The sequence below is a fragment of the Dendropsophus ebraccatus genome, chromosome 4, assembly GCF_027789765.1.
Source record: "Dendropsophus ebraccatus isolate aDenEbr1 chromosome 4, aDenEbr1.pat, whole genome shotgun sequence".
Lineage (NCBI taxonomy): Eukaryota > Metazoa > Chordata > Amphibia > Anura > Hylidae > Dendropsophus > Dendropsophus ebraccatus.
Genome location: NC_091457.1, coordinates 109,793,927 through 109,808,259, shown reverse-complemented (window position 1 = coordinate 109,808,259; position 14,333 = coordinate 109,793,927). Strand labels below are relative to the sequence as shown.

The window sequence follows — 14,333 nt, the reverse complement described above, 5'->3', positions numbered from 1 at the left end:
GGGAACATCTGACACATCTGCACATCTCACCTCATAGTTTTTTGTTCTCTCCTCAGGTGGTATACTTCACAGCCACATTTCCATTCATTATGCTTCTTGTATTACTGATCCGTGGGGTTACCCTTCCTGGAGCTGCTGAAGGGATCAAATTCTATCTTTACCCAGACATAAACCGCTTAGCAGACCCTCAGGTGAGTGTGCCATTTATTTCTTGCAATATGCATGTCTGTGGATTATAAAGTATGTTTCATAATAATAGTCCAGTGATGTTTATGTGTGGGAAACATTGCCACTACCCACTAAGTGTGTAATTCAGTGGTAGGGAAGTTTTCTTCTCCCCCAAGGCTGGGGCTACATGGTGATTCCTGGTCGCATAAGCTACCATATTGCGCTGCCTGGTCCCGCAACCCTTCCACACAAGTTGCAGTTGTGGACACCTATGGGTCACAACATGACTCTGAATCGCCGCGCTCCTTTTTTTGAACCATGGCCTGGTTCCCGTGTACGGCGCCGCACTGAGCTGTGGATGAAGCACTGGGGCCGGCCCACCCCCAGTGAGAGGAAACCCCATTGTTTCTAATGGAGCTGTATCATAGAAGGGTGATTGTTTCTTTCCACTGGGGGCTGGCCGGTCGGCCTCCAGTGCTTCATCACCGGCCCGCTACCCACCTCTGGGGCTGTAGTGTCGTAGCTTATCTCAGCCCCGAGACAGGAGGGTCATCAGATTAGCTACAATCATATACTTCCCGGCTCCTCCCCCAAGTGATGGCCTAACCTGCACGGCGTGAGGTGGGAGATTGGAGGTGAGGTGGTGGGTGGAGGTGAGCGCTCTGACACATTGGTGTCCCTGCATGCTGCGCTGCACACACAGCACATCAACCTGTGCAGCAGGGAAATACCGCAGATACCATCCTGGCAAAGTTAAGATCGGTTAACCGACGCCAGAGACTGTATCGGTATTTTCACGGTATGTCGCCCAGCCCTACCCTATCCATAGAACAGGGGATAACAATCAGTTTTATGGGGCTTGGATTGCTGGAACCCCCACAATCCCAGCCAAAGGGGGAAAACTTGTCCCTTTTAAATGAATGGTGTGCATGGCCAGTGCTCCATTAATGCTCTATGGGGCTGACAGATATTTCAGTGTTTAGTACAGTGTTCAGCAGCTCCATAGGGAATGAATGTAGTGCTAACCTTGCATGCTCAGATACACCATTTGTTCCAGAGACAATTTTATCTGTTCCCTGGGAGTCCCAGTAGCCAGACCCCAACCAATCTGCTATGGATAGGAGATAACAAGTTCTTAAGGATGTTATCTGAGATAAGAAAAACATGACTACTGTCTTTCAGAATTACATCCACTCTTGTCCATAGGCTGTCTTTGGTATGTCAACTTAGTCCTTTTCATTTGAATACCAGACAAGACTGGCACTGCTTTTAGCCCTTTTCTTCTAATTTATTGGCCATAATTCTACATTTTGTCTCCTTTTATCATAAGGTATGGATTGATGCTGGCACCCAGATTTTCTTTTCCTACGCCATCTGCTTGGGAGCCATGACATCCCTGGGGAGTTACAACAAGTACAAGTACAACTGCTATAGGCAAGTTACCGTTAGGAGGGGGAGGGTGGTGTGTGGGTTTTGCTGTTGGTCATTAACACTGCTCCGTGACATGTGTGTGACATAGGGACTGTATGCTGCTGGGATGCCTCAACAGCGGTACCAGTTTTGTGTCTGGCTTCGCAATTTTTTCCGTCCTGGGCTTCATGGCACAAGAGCAAGGGGTGGACATTGCAGATGTGGCAGAGTCAGGTACTGTATGACTATGATACGGTGAGGGCTGTCGCTGACAGCTGGAGAGTTGAGTGACGTATCCCTTACCAAGCTATTATTCCCAAAGATAATGGGAATATAAAACTGTCTGTTGATGACCCATTTATTGCTTTTACCACTATCTAGAGATGACATCACAAGAAGGTTATTGGTATCTCATTAGGTATTGCTATTATTCAGGGTACAGCAATGTACCCTGTCCGCTGCATTTAGCTGGCACAAGGACAGAGCCTTAGTCTCTATCTGTTTTGTTACTGCTGTCAATACAGTGAATACAATATACAGCTAATGTGAGAAATATAGTAAAGTGGGAGAACAGAGCTGCCTCAACCCCTCCTTGCTCTATAGAGAAAGACAGGGGACCAAACGTGTGCCACCGCTCTGTCCTCTGCATATTCACACCTGTAACTTTATGTGAATTTTCCTAGCGTCTAGGGCTTGGTCCTCCACAACTCAGTTATGGCTTCCATAGCTGATGGTGGCCATGCAACAACATATACTGTACTGTAAAGCCCTGATTTGTTCACAATCCATGCAAGTTTACCGTATCTCAAAGTTCAGCCCATCCTCAGTATATGCTAGCTTGCAGCCTAATAAAAACAAGTATGGTGTTACATAGTCACATCTGTAATGGCTTTCCACTGATGTCACCCTGATACACATGTTGCCGTGTTGATTGTAAATGACAGCTCTGCCGGCAGACCTTACAATCCCTTTATCAGTGGCTGTTTCCTGTGAGCTTACATGCACTAGCTATATCTGATTCTTTGGACAGAAGATGGTATAAATATCACTGCATCATGCATGTGGCCTTCCTTTGTGGCAGCGCATGTGATAGTAATTTTCAGTAAAGCCCCAATGGTTGATCTGATTCCTCCTCTGTCATTTTGAATGTGTAAAAGAGGAAGGATGACAGCTCATAGAGGTTGCCAAGTCACCAATGGTTGCCGGAAGTAACTGCATAAACTTTAACTGATGGTCACTGTACAGCATGTGGTTCTAATGACCCTAGAAGGGTCCTGCTGTGCCGAATGTTACTACTTGTTTCTTTGTAAAGAGCTACTTGTATAATACAGGTAGAAACATGGAGCGTGAACCAACATTGTGATGTAATCTACACATACTGTTGAGTAGCTTTGCAAATCCTTAGTTTTACTTATCTGGATGACCAGGTAAATTGTGTTTTGTGTGCTCCATTTACATAGAGAGCTGCAATCACTTTTGTGCTGGTTTACTGTTGGCTCTTGGAGAAAACATACAACTCTTAATGTACAATGCATTGTGGGAGTACAGCTGTACTGTTCGCATGTGCCAGTTTATCTGCATGGTTTTTTTTCTATTACAGCATAGCTTATCATGGCGATATTGCCACATTTTCTTCCCAATGAATTTAGTGGGGAAATGTGGCAAAATGTTCCCTAGAAGTAGCTCCAGGCTGCATCTCTATGTATTTTTTCTGGTGCAGAAGTCTGGTGGTTTTTGACTGTGTAGCCTTACTAAGAAGGGGGTTAGAAAGGAGTTCATTTTTCTCCCTATTACAGGTTGAGCCCGTCCCCTGTATTTACAGTAATCTACTAGTCCAGCAATGCCCTAGATAGGTCATCATTCAGTCAGAGCCCCCTGTCCTGCATTTTATACAAAGCCAGACTGATGGTGTTCTCTCCCTCCCCTGCCCCTTTTTATTCTTCTTCTAGGTCCTGGCTTGGCCTTCATTGCATACCCCAAAGCTGTCTCCTTGATGCCTCTGCCCTCCTTCTGGGCGATCCTTTTCTTTATTATGCTTTTGTTGCTTGGACTAGATAGCCAGGTAAGTGGCCTCATATTGGGCACATGAAGGGTGCTTGTAGCCATAACATATGATGTCTGTATAGGATCAAAAAGTCTACACTATTGAACTCAGTTATGGTCCTTTTAGACGGAGCGATAATTCGCCCGATTGCACGATTAACGATTTTGAATGAACAATGTGTTTTTTTTATAACGATCAGCATTTAGACGGAACGATATATCGTACGGAAAAATCGCTTTGCGATCGCTTAAGCCTATCTCACACATAGGTGAAATCGTTGAAAGACTATTTACACTGAACAATCTGCAAATTTTTTGCGAACGATCAACGATGATTTGAGAACATGTTGAAAGATCAAAATGAACGATTTCTCGCTCGTCGCTTGATTGTTCGCTGTGTTTACACGGAACGAATATCGCTCAATCATCATTATCGCGCAAAGTCGAACGATAATCGTTCCGTCTAAGGCCCCGTTCCCACTGAGCAAAGGTAGCGGAATTCCGCGACGGAATTGTCCGCCGCGGAATGCCGTTAGCCTCCCGCTCATAATAGGAGTCTTTGGGAGGCGCGTGCTCCTGCTCTGTACGCGCTGAAGAATGAACATGTTCATTCTTAAGCGCATACAGAGCAGGAGAGCGCCTCCCATAGACTCCCATTGTCAGCGGGAGGCTAACGGCATTCCGCGGCGGACAATTCCGTCGCGGAATTCTGCTACCTTTGCTCAGTGGGAACGGAGCCTAAAAGGACCATTATATATATCTCAAGCTCCCTCTAATAGCCTGATACTGTAAATTATCATTTTGGTTCTAGTTTAAAGAACGTAGAATGATGAACTTACAAACCCAAAGATGTACCTATCGCTTACCAAGACTTCTTTTAATATTTTTTTACCCTTTCACCACCCTTCAATGGCAAGAATATGTGATGTTAACTAATTACCACTAGCTATATCAACGTTTTTTTACATTCTATCAGAGGAGAGAAATGCATGATGGGAAAGGCATTGCTTTGAGGGTCTTGATACAGTTGCACAAATGATAGATTTATGTACTGCAGCTCACAGTAGCACACAGGATAGGCTTTGATAATCTAGCTTAGCAGCTCAGTATCACATGAGAGAGTCTTACATGGAAAGCTACAAGATAGGCTTAGATACTCTAGCTCGGCAACATATTATTACATGATGGGCATAGATACAATAGCTCAGCGGCATAGACTGTATCACAAATGAAGGACTTGGATACAACCTGAAGCTACGTAATGAAGTGACCCGGTGATGTCAAAGGTTCTTTGTGAGATGATTGGCTGTATACTTGGGGTCCACTCCATGGATTTGCTAGTGTTGCCCTTTAATTCAAAATCACCTTTTTTTTTACCTGGCAGTTTGTTGAAGTTGAAGGACAGATCACGTCATTAGTTGATCTGTACCCATCCTTCCTACGGAAGGGTTACAGGCGAGAGATCTTCATCGCTATCGTGTGCTTCCTCAGTTATCTTCTGGGGTTAACTATGGTCACAGAAGTAAGTACCCAGTTCACTCACATGGTGAATGTTCATACTTGTGCAGCTGATGTCTTTGTCTCAGTGATATCATTGTACATTACAATACTTAGGGTTATGGGCACAGATATGCAACAGGGCAAGATGTGTGTAAGTTTTATTTCATACGTGTGCAGTAGATCAGCTGGCATTTTAGAAAGCTGCATTGAAGTTAAATGTTTCATTCCGTCCCATTTCCACAGGTGTATAAGATTCAGCACCTAGCAATGCAGTTTGCCTTTACAAACATTTGGGAAAGAATTGGGCATTCTAAAGAGGTCACTGAATTCCACCATGTACTGTAATAGGGTGCCATTACTGCAACATGTCAGTTCATGAAATTTCTTAACTCTCAGATCAACTGTGAGTGGTGTTATTGAAAAGTGAAAGTGTTTACATGGCAGTGTTCCTGTGGTTTGTAAAGTTACAACGCAGGGTCACTGAGCGCGGAGGTGCATAAAAATTGCCATCGCTCTGCTGCTTGTGCTTACATCTACAAACAGTCTTTTCAGGGGTTGGCCTAATTTCAGTTAAAGGAAATCTGTTTCAACATACCAAGACATTTTGGACATTTGTATACTTTCAACTTATAGTTTGGGTTTATCCCTCTTCTGCTCCAGCATGCCTGTGCTTCTGTGCACAAAGCAAGGTCCCAAAACATGATTGGGGAGAATCAATGGAGTCATCTCTATGAATAATTATTATTTGGATGTAATGATGCTTAAACCCCTTCACGTCAGCAATATGTAGACTTCAGGGGCTGTAGATGTTTGCAGGACCACTGCAGTGAGAGCTGTCCCACACACATCAGTGTCCAGGGAGCCAGGGATAATGACAGGCAGCTGCGATCCTGCCGCTGCTTGTAACTAACACCTTAAACGCCACGATCTGCAGCGTTTAAGTTATTAAGTGACAGGTTAAGCTCTTGTCACTGACTGATAGGGCCCCCCGCAGCCATGCTGCAGGGGTCCTGATCGATTGTACCAACGGGTGGGGGTAAGCCACTTAACTCCGTCCTGTCGGATGGGCGATCTATGTGTAGAGTCTGCACTCAGGCAGGCTCTATGCATAGATCGCCGATAACGCTGATCTATGCTACAGGAATGTTACATAAATTTGACCCGGATATCCGTGCATCAATGGACTCTGTCTCGAAGGGGTTACATAAAACATATTGCATTGGACTGCGGATCTGAATGTTATATGAGATCCAAGGTACTGAGCATTATCAGTAGTAATATACAGGGATCATCTGAGCTCTCCATTTTAGCAGAAGAGCAGGATCAGCCCAGAATATTTTTATCCTCGAGTAGCTGTGACTGTACAAGCCTCATACTGAGTGCGTCCAGATGGGCCCTGTGTTTATTTGCTCTCTGTAAACGCTGTGGGCATTTTTTTTCTGTGTCTCCATTTAGCAGTGTAAAAAATTAAGCAATCCTAATTTTCCACTCCAGTACCAGGCCGACCTGAGACTACGAGCTCACATGTTTACCAGTATTTTCCTTTCATTTCAAAGTGAACGAAGATGTTTTTCATTTACCGCTACCATAATTATGCCGGCGTTATAACTGGGGACTTTAGTCACTATACCTCCATAATGAAGTGGTTGAAGAGCTGTGCAGGGAACTCACCTGGAGGCAACCTGGAGGAAACCAATGTCCAAAAGCAAAGCCTGTTCCAGCACTTGAATCTTTAAAATCGAATTATTTATTAAATCCATCATTTAAAAACAGTGTTTTTTTTTTTTTGTTTTTTTTTGCTAGACTCACTTCAGACACTGTGTTTCAGTGCTACACCATAACCAAAACACATCTAGCAAAAAACACTTTTGTATATGTTTGATTTCATAAAGGTTTGCATTTTAAAGATTCAAGTTCTGGAAAACGCTTTGCTTTTAGACATTGAAGATGTTTTTCACTTGTTTATCACTTGAAGAAAAAATTCTTTATCCTATTTTTAATGTATGCCCACTGTCCTAATAAGGCATACGGATGTCATAATGGAAGGGTCCATCAGGTGGGACTACCTTCTATAAGATGGACAAAAACAGTGCCTGCTCTGGTGGACTTGGCTTGGTCATGTATAGCAGGGCTACCCATTAATGGAAATGTGCCCCATTCACTTCCACCGCTTAAAGCAAATGAGGTCTTAAGGTCCCCATACACCTTTGAACAATCGTTCGTCTGTCAGTTATCTTTCTCGACTGGTCCCTGTCCTCCCCATACACCTGATTGTTTGGCCTGGCTGAACGTTCCTGTGTTCTCTGTGGGGAAGGGTAAGCTGCAACCAGGACGCATGCCAGCACAAAGAGGTCTGACGGTGATTTTCAACACGTTAATTTTTTTAAAAGGATTTTTGCAAAGGCAAATATTACATACTATATGTAATTAAAGGCAAAATCAAAGCCAAAATATTAGTTAAATGCTGGGTAAAGGGGGGGGGGGGGGGGCAGAGGGCAAGGGGAGAACCAGGAGCAAGAAAGTAAAATAAAGAAGGAGGAGATAGATAGGGGGAGATAGGGGGACGCATATAATCATAAATCAAAGACAGATGTAACACCTTAACACAACTCATGGAATGTAAAAACAAGCTACAAAACATATAAAATTTTTATATATCATATATAACCTGTTAGTTTTGTATTGCTTCAAGTGATAGCACAAGGTAAATAAAGCATTCTAAGAGGCAATGCCAATGGCTGTCCCAGTTTAGACCTTGTTTATACCTCGGGCGGTAATTTTCAATCACGTCTGACCTTAACTCCACTCATACCACCTGTTGGTGTTCAGTCAGAAGATCCCATACACCTTATACAGGCGGGTACGGCTGACAGAAGTATAAGGTATATGGGAACCTTAACTGTTGTAGTGTACAATGCTGTTCAGATGTGAATATCCATTTTAAATGCCATGATGGCCCTTTTAACCAAGGGAATGTGTTGTTTGGGCAGTGCATCTGATGGTATTTTGGGGGTAACCTTTCTCTTCTTTCATACACAGGGCGGCATGTATGTATTCCAGCTTTTTGACTACTATGCAGCGAGTGGTGTCTGCCTCCTGTGGGTTGCATTCTTTGAATGTATTGCTGTAGCCTGGGTTTATGGTAAGCTTTATGCCCATAATGTTGATTGTATCTTGTGTTAGGGTATAAACCTTCAGCTGTAGATATTTCTGTGGATCTGCAGTAAAATCTGAAACAATAACATTTTGTTGTGGATTTTGACTTTCCTATTAAAGTCTGAAGAAAAAAATCTGTTACAGATCTGCAGCATAATATTTGATGCAGCACATTTCATATACAGGTCACAGGTTGATTTCTCTGCAGATTTTATTTCTAGGGTATATGGCTAAGATTAGTCTAAATGCCATCCTCATTGCTTTTCTGTAAATATATGGAAAATGTCTTACAATTATTTTTGCTCTGCAGGCGCTGATAAATTATATGACAACATTGAGGACATGATTGGGTACCGACCAGGACCATGGATGAAATGGAGCTGGTGTGTAGTCACTCCTGTGCTCTGTGTGGTGAGTAGAAAAAGTTCTTATATATGCATATCTGTGCTGTCAGTATCCGTGGCTGACAGAACGATACAAGGTTCATTCATGTAGCCCGCTCGCTCGATTTCTCGTGTTATGTAACGGCACTGCATACCATCCCCGATCCCGCTCATCCACACTCGGCCCATGGCCAAGTAGTTGTGTAATGTAAAAGGGCCCTAATACAGAGTTCAGGAGACAAATGAAATATAGTTTAGGCAACTTTTATAATATTTGCATGGTCTTCTACAGTAGATGGTGAGGCCTAGGCATCACTGTGGTCTGTTGGTTTATGCTTCAGTAGAAAAAGTTTGAGGAGCCCTGGCCTAGAGAGCAGGAAATTTGTCAAAAAGACCATCCTCCTTCTCTTACTTCAGTCTTGTCTGATCTTAATCTGTCAACCGGACAAAATGTCTTTAAGTGCATTGTAGAGTCATGTCAAGCAGTCAATGATCTCTGATCAGGAGGTACAATACACAATAGTAGCCTCTGAGCACCTTTTATAAGGCAGCACGGTTAGGGTAGCTTCACATATACCGTATTGCAGCCGATTTGATGGTGCTGATCCACAGCAGATTTGATCTAAGAAACTGAACACAGCTTTAAATCTGCTGCAGATCCTGTACGTGTGAATGCACCCTTACACCCTCTTGTGCCATGACCCAGTTACTAGTCAGACCACACCTGTAATCGCGTATACGCTATCTTGGAACATAAATGCATGCTAAGTTTTGCAGCAATCCGATGTTTTTATCTGGGTGTCTTTTTTGTGCCAGAGGAAGGTCACTATAACTGAAATGCTGCAAGAGTATCTGGTCATGCTGCATTTTTGTCTCTGATTGGGGATTTGCTACAGCAGATGATTGGGCCAGGCCCAGTGAACTATGCATGCTACATATACCTGATAATCAGCAGCTCAGGAAGACCTCATGCCTATACTATGGCAGTATTTTTTTTGTGTGTAATGGTGGTTTTACATGAAGCGATGATTCGCCCGATCGGATTTTGAATGAACGATATTATTATAGAAGGAACAATACATCGTACGGAAAAATCATTATGCGGTTGTTTTGCGATCGCTTAAGCCTATCTCACACATGGGTGAAATCGTTGAAAGAATGTTTACACGGAACGATCTGCGAATTTTTTGCGAACCATCAATGACGATTTAAGGTTTTCCCAAGAAAACTATATATCAGTCTGCTCGGCTCTCCCTGCTTTATAACATGTCTGCAGATTTGACTGTATTTCCAATGTGACAGGTTCCCTTTAATTCTTCTCTACAAAGGTGGGGTCAGGATAGCTTGTGAAGAGGGGGTTCTTGCCTTACTAATACTTCATTATATTCTTTTTTTTTTTAAGGGGTGCTTCATATTCTCCTTAGCCAAATATACCCCTCTGACGTACAACAAGTATTACACGTATCCGGATTGGGCCATCGGGGTCGGCTGGGGCCTAGCTCTGTCCTCCATGATATGTATCCCAATGGTCATGGTGTACAGAATTGTGCGCTCAGAAGGATCACTGATCGAGGTAAGGGAAGATTATGATGAGTCTGTCAACAATATAGCAAAGAAACCTAGATGTATTTCCTGTCCCCCAAGTCTTTGTGTATCATTGTCCTCTACCCCAGTTGTGAATACATGTTTACATATTAATTTTAAACTCCTTTGATTTCTTTTTAGAGGATTAAGCTGGTCACAGCCCCAAGAGAAATTAATCGCTGGGCCAAAGAATCTGATGTTTCTGCACCTTTCTGCCCAAATGGTGACCACATGAAGCCCACACACGTCATTGTGGAGACCATGATGTGACCCAGTGTCCAGCTACCCTCAGATGAGAGAAACACTCGATCCAGAGGTTTACTAACCCTCTCCTTAGATTCAGGTTTATGGAGATCTCTATTTGCACTAGAATTCTGACTTGTCGGCTCTTGTAGAGAACGTTGTATAATATGTGTGCGCAAGTGCGTATTTTGTATAACTTTGTAGTGAGCACCTGATCTCTCTGTGTAGAGACAGACTCATATCACAAAGAGATTTTAAACATTGAATTTTTATATATTTCAATATACATTTTAATGATCTTTTTATCTGTTGTATCTACCTCCAGTCAACATAAAGAGGCGACAGCCTAACAATGCTTCCTTCTCAGCAGAGATCCAAATACTGCTTTGCTCCAACCGCAGGGATGACGCTTCTCAGCAGCTGGAGATATAACCTGGTGTTCAGATTTTACTGATGTAAAGAGCAGGTTTGCATCTGAACACATAGTAACATAATTTACACATATATATTTCTTATTTTATAAAGGTCTCCTGCAGTCACTGCATTCTACATTCTACTGGCTGCTACTTTGATCTGATTTTACATCTCACCCCCATGTTGGTCCAGGGATAGCACAGAGCATGCTCCAATGTGGGAGAGTGGATTAAACAGACCCTTTAAAAAAAATAATTCATACTATGGCATAGAGTGGTGTACTATAGCATAGTGTTGGCAGCCTCCCAAGTGGCAAACATTAAAATCTTAAAGGGAACCTGTTAGCTGCAATTCTAACTGCTGACACTGTTAGATAGCTGATAGGTCAGAGAGACACCTGGTACCTTTTATATAGTATGTGCTTATAGAACCCAGTAAAATGCTTGTATTACATAGTAAGACGAGTCAAAGAGGCTTTCCTGAGCTCTTCAATGCAGCAAGCTAGAACACCTCCTTACTACCTCCTCCCATACCTGTTCCTGCTTCTAGATGTCAATCAAGCAGAGAGGGAGAAGAGAGGAAGCATTTTGCTTGCAGCTATTCAAGAGCTTGGAAAAACCTATTTGACTTTCTGTATCAGAGAGTAAAAACATTTCTGTCCATCCTGGGAACACAGCTAGATGTATGAAAGTTTCCATGCGTTTTCATGTCACTTTATGTATACAGCTATATAACATTGTCAGTAGTTTGGAACAAGAATTACAGCTGACAGATTGCTTTTAAGAACAGTAGCCCCTTCTGAGCTGTCTGTGATATGCCCATCATTTGTGATTTTGCCAAGTGTCAGATAACATAGACATGGATTTTACCCAGTTGAAAGTAGATATCAGAGGTTATGCCTTCAATCTTTGCCTTTCCGATCCTCAGCCGGTTGCTGTCACATCTACACAGGCCGATTATTGTCCGAAAGGGTGTTTCCAGCAAGGCTCCTAAGTGATAATCGGCCTGTGTAAAAAGCCCTTTATAAACCAGTAAAACATGAGCTCAGGTCTGTCTAGTGCGATTTTACCAGTTTGATATGACTGGCTGCTGTAACTGCTTGGTTACCCGTCCTGAAGAAGTATTTTATTAAACAAGCATTTACCAGTTTTATATATTGTACATTGTGCACTATGAGTGTGTGTGAATATATGATGCATTATATCTGCATCAGGACAGAATTTGCAGACTCTTAGCCATTTCCCTTTAACTTGGGGATGGGTAACCTTCAGCCCTCCAGCTGTTTCAAAACTGCAACTCCCATCATGCCTGGACAGCCAAAGATAAAGCATTGGCTGGCCAGGCTTGATGGAAACAGTAGTTTTGCTACAGCTGGAGGGCTGAAGGTTCCCCATCCCTGCTTTAAATGAAGGTGGATTTGCATTTTAAAACTTGTAATTTGCATTTTTAACAGAAAATCCAAGTTGATTCCATAATTTTTTTATGACCGTGTAAAAAATATACAATTAAAATGTTGTTTTAAAGGAATCTGACAGCAACTATGTTGTTTACCGGGATTGCAGTTTTGTATACTTAACACCACTTTTTTCTAATAGAGTTGAATAGTGGGTGAAGAATAGGTGAGCGGCAGCTGCATGACTCCTTCCTGCTCTGTGCCCTGCATGGTTGATGTACAGGGCTTGGCTTCCAGGACGAAGCTCTTTACATCTATCAGGGTGTAAAGGAAGCATGCCACTAAGGCTTGGCACTGCCTCTCAGAGAGTCGAGCTGTATTAGGGTGGATTCAGACTCGCGGAAAATGTGCGCGGAATTCTGTCAGCTGTCCGCCCGCACGGGCACGCGATTTTCCGCCGGCTCCATAGACACCATTCTATGGGCCGGCGTATTCTGCGATCCGCTGAAAGAAGTGACATGACACTTCTTTCAGCGTATAGCGGAATACGCCGACCCATAAAATGGTGTCTGTGGGGCCGGCGGAAAGGCGCCCAGATGTGCTGGCGGACAGCTGACGGAATTCCGCTGACATTTTCCACGAGAATTCCTCAGTCTGAACCCACCCTTAGAAAGTTGCGGCATTATAAATATACAAAAGGCAGCCACAGTAAACAGTTGTTCAGTTTGTTTTATTGTACCGTACCCTTAAGGCCCATTACACCAAATGATTATCGGTCATTCCGGCAGCAGATGGGGCAGCAGACTAACGCTATCTTCTATGATCTGAGGATTGTCCGGGCAGCTCCCCCGCTCCTCCCCAGTCGATATCTGCGAGTGTGATAGCACAGACAGCGAACACCCTCCGAACCCCAGTGATCTCTTTATCGGCTTCTGTTAATAGAGCCCCTGGTATGACACGAGACCCATGGCTCTATTCAATTCTATGGAAGTGCCAGAGAGAGCACTCTTACTCAGTACTCTCCAGCACCTCCATAGGAATGAATAGGTTTGTAGCAAATTATGCCAAAGTCAAAATTCGCAATAAAATATGTACAATTTGGGGGAGATTTTCAAGATGCGGCCCAGGTGTACACCATGGGAAAGGAGAAGATTGGCCCTTTTTTCTGTGGCGTATGTCTGCCGTTTCCCCTGCTTGCCTGATGGGCGGGGTGGGTGTTTGTGACAATGCAGAAGGAGGCGTGACCTCCTCCCGTGTCAGTTTTATCATGATTTGGGCCTGCTCACAGGTAGAGATGATGGAACATCGGAAAATCGTAGGTTCGATCAAACTCGAACATTCTCGAACCTGCAGCATTTGATTGCTGATGCCTTCGCAGTCTGTAGGGAAGGAGGAGAGTGCCCGGGGACCGCCTGGAATTCTGGGATTTAGCCCATTACCTAGGCTGAATCCCGGAATTCCAGGCGGTCCCCGGGCACGCTCCTCCTTCCCCACGGACCGGGAAGGCATCAGCAATCAAATATGGCAGGTTCAAGAATGTTCAAGTTCGATTGAACCTACGATGATCCAATGTTCGATCATCTCTACTCACAGGCATGAATCATGATACAAATCTACACCTGCTCTGAACAGCTTCACCAAAAGACGTACGCCTGTGGCTGAGGAAAGGGGGTGGGCTTTATTAAAGACTTGTGCACCTTTATTTACGTGCAGGCTTATTTAAGACTCATACGCCAGTCTTAATAAATGTCCCCCTTTGTATTATTTGTTATGTTTTTTATATATATTATTATTATAATAATTTTTTTTTTGCAGCAAATCTGACCTGTGTGAACTTACATTTAGTCCATCAACTGCAGGGACTGTGTACTGTGGAATGAGAGGGGTTGAATTTCACCAGCACACAAGGCAGTATTTTTTTTTTTTTAATATTATATTATATAGTGTTGTTTCCTACATTGATGTTGTTGATAAAGACAAAACAAACCCATACAGCGAAAACGCTGGGTTTATGAGAGTTGCTTGTCTCTCCTAAGTGT

General features: G+C 43.3%; 1 protein-coding gene across 1 annotated transcript in view; it reads left to right on the top strand.

Annotated features, from left to right (window-relative positions):
• Positions 1–12,428, top strand: part of SLC6A6 (solute carrier family 6 member 6) — a 34,394-nt gene extending 21,966 nt beyond the window's left edge. The window contains exons 6-14 of the mRNA XM_069966704.1: positions 57–191; positions 1,499–1,602; positions 1,688–1,812; positions 3,528–3,640; positions 5,006–5,143; positions 8,161–8,263; positions 8,588–8,688; positions 10,063–10,233; positions 10,386–12,428. Of these exons, the coding sequence (XP_069822805.1) occupies positions 57–191; positions 1,499–1,602; positions 1,688–1,812; positions 3,528–3,640; positions 5,006–5,143; positions 8,161–8,263; positions 8,588–8,688; positions 10,063–10,233; positions 10,386–10,514 (1,119 nt within the window). The 3' untranslated portion in view covers positions 10,515–12,428. The remainder of the gene's footprint in view (positions 1–56; positions 192–1,498; positions 1,603–1,687; positions 1,813–3,527; positions 3,641–5,005; positions 5,144–8,160; positions 8,264–8,587; positions 8,689–10,062; positions 10,234–10,385) is intronic.
• Positions 12,429–14,333: the final 1,905 nt, after the last annotated feature.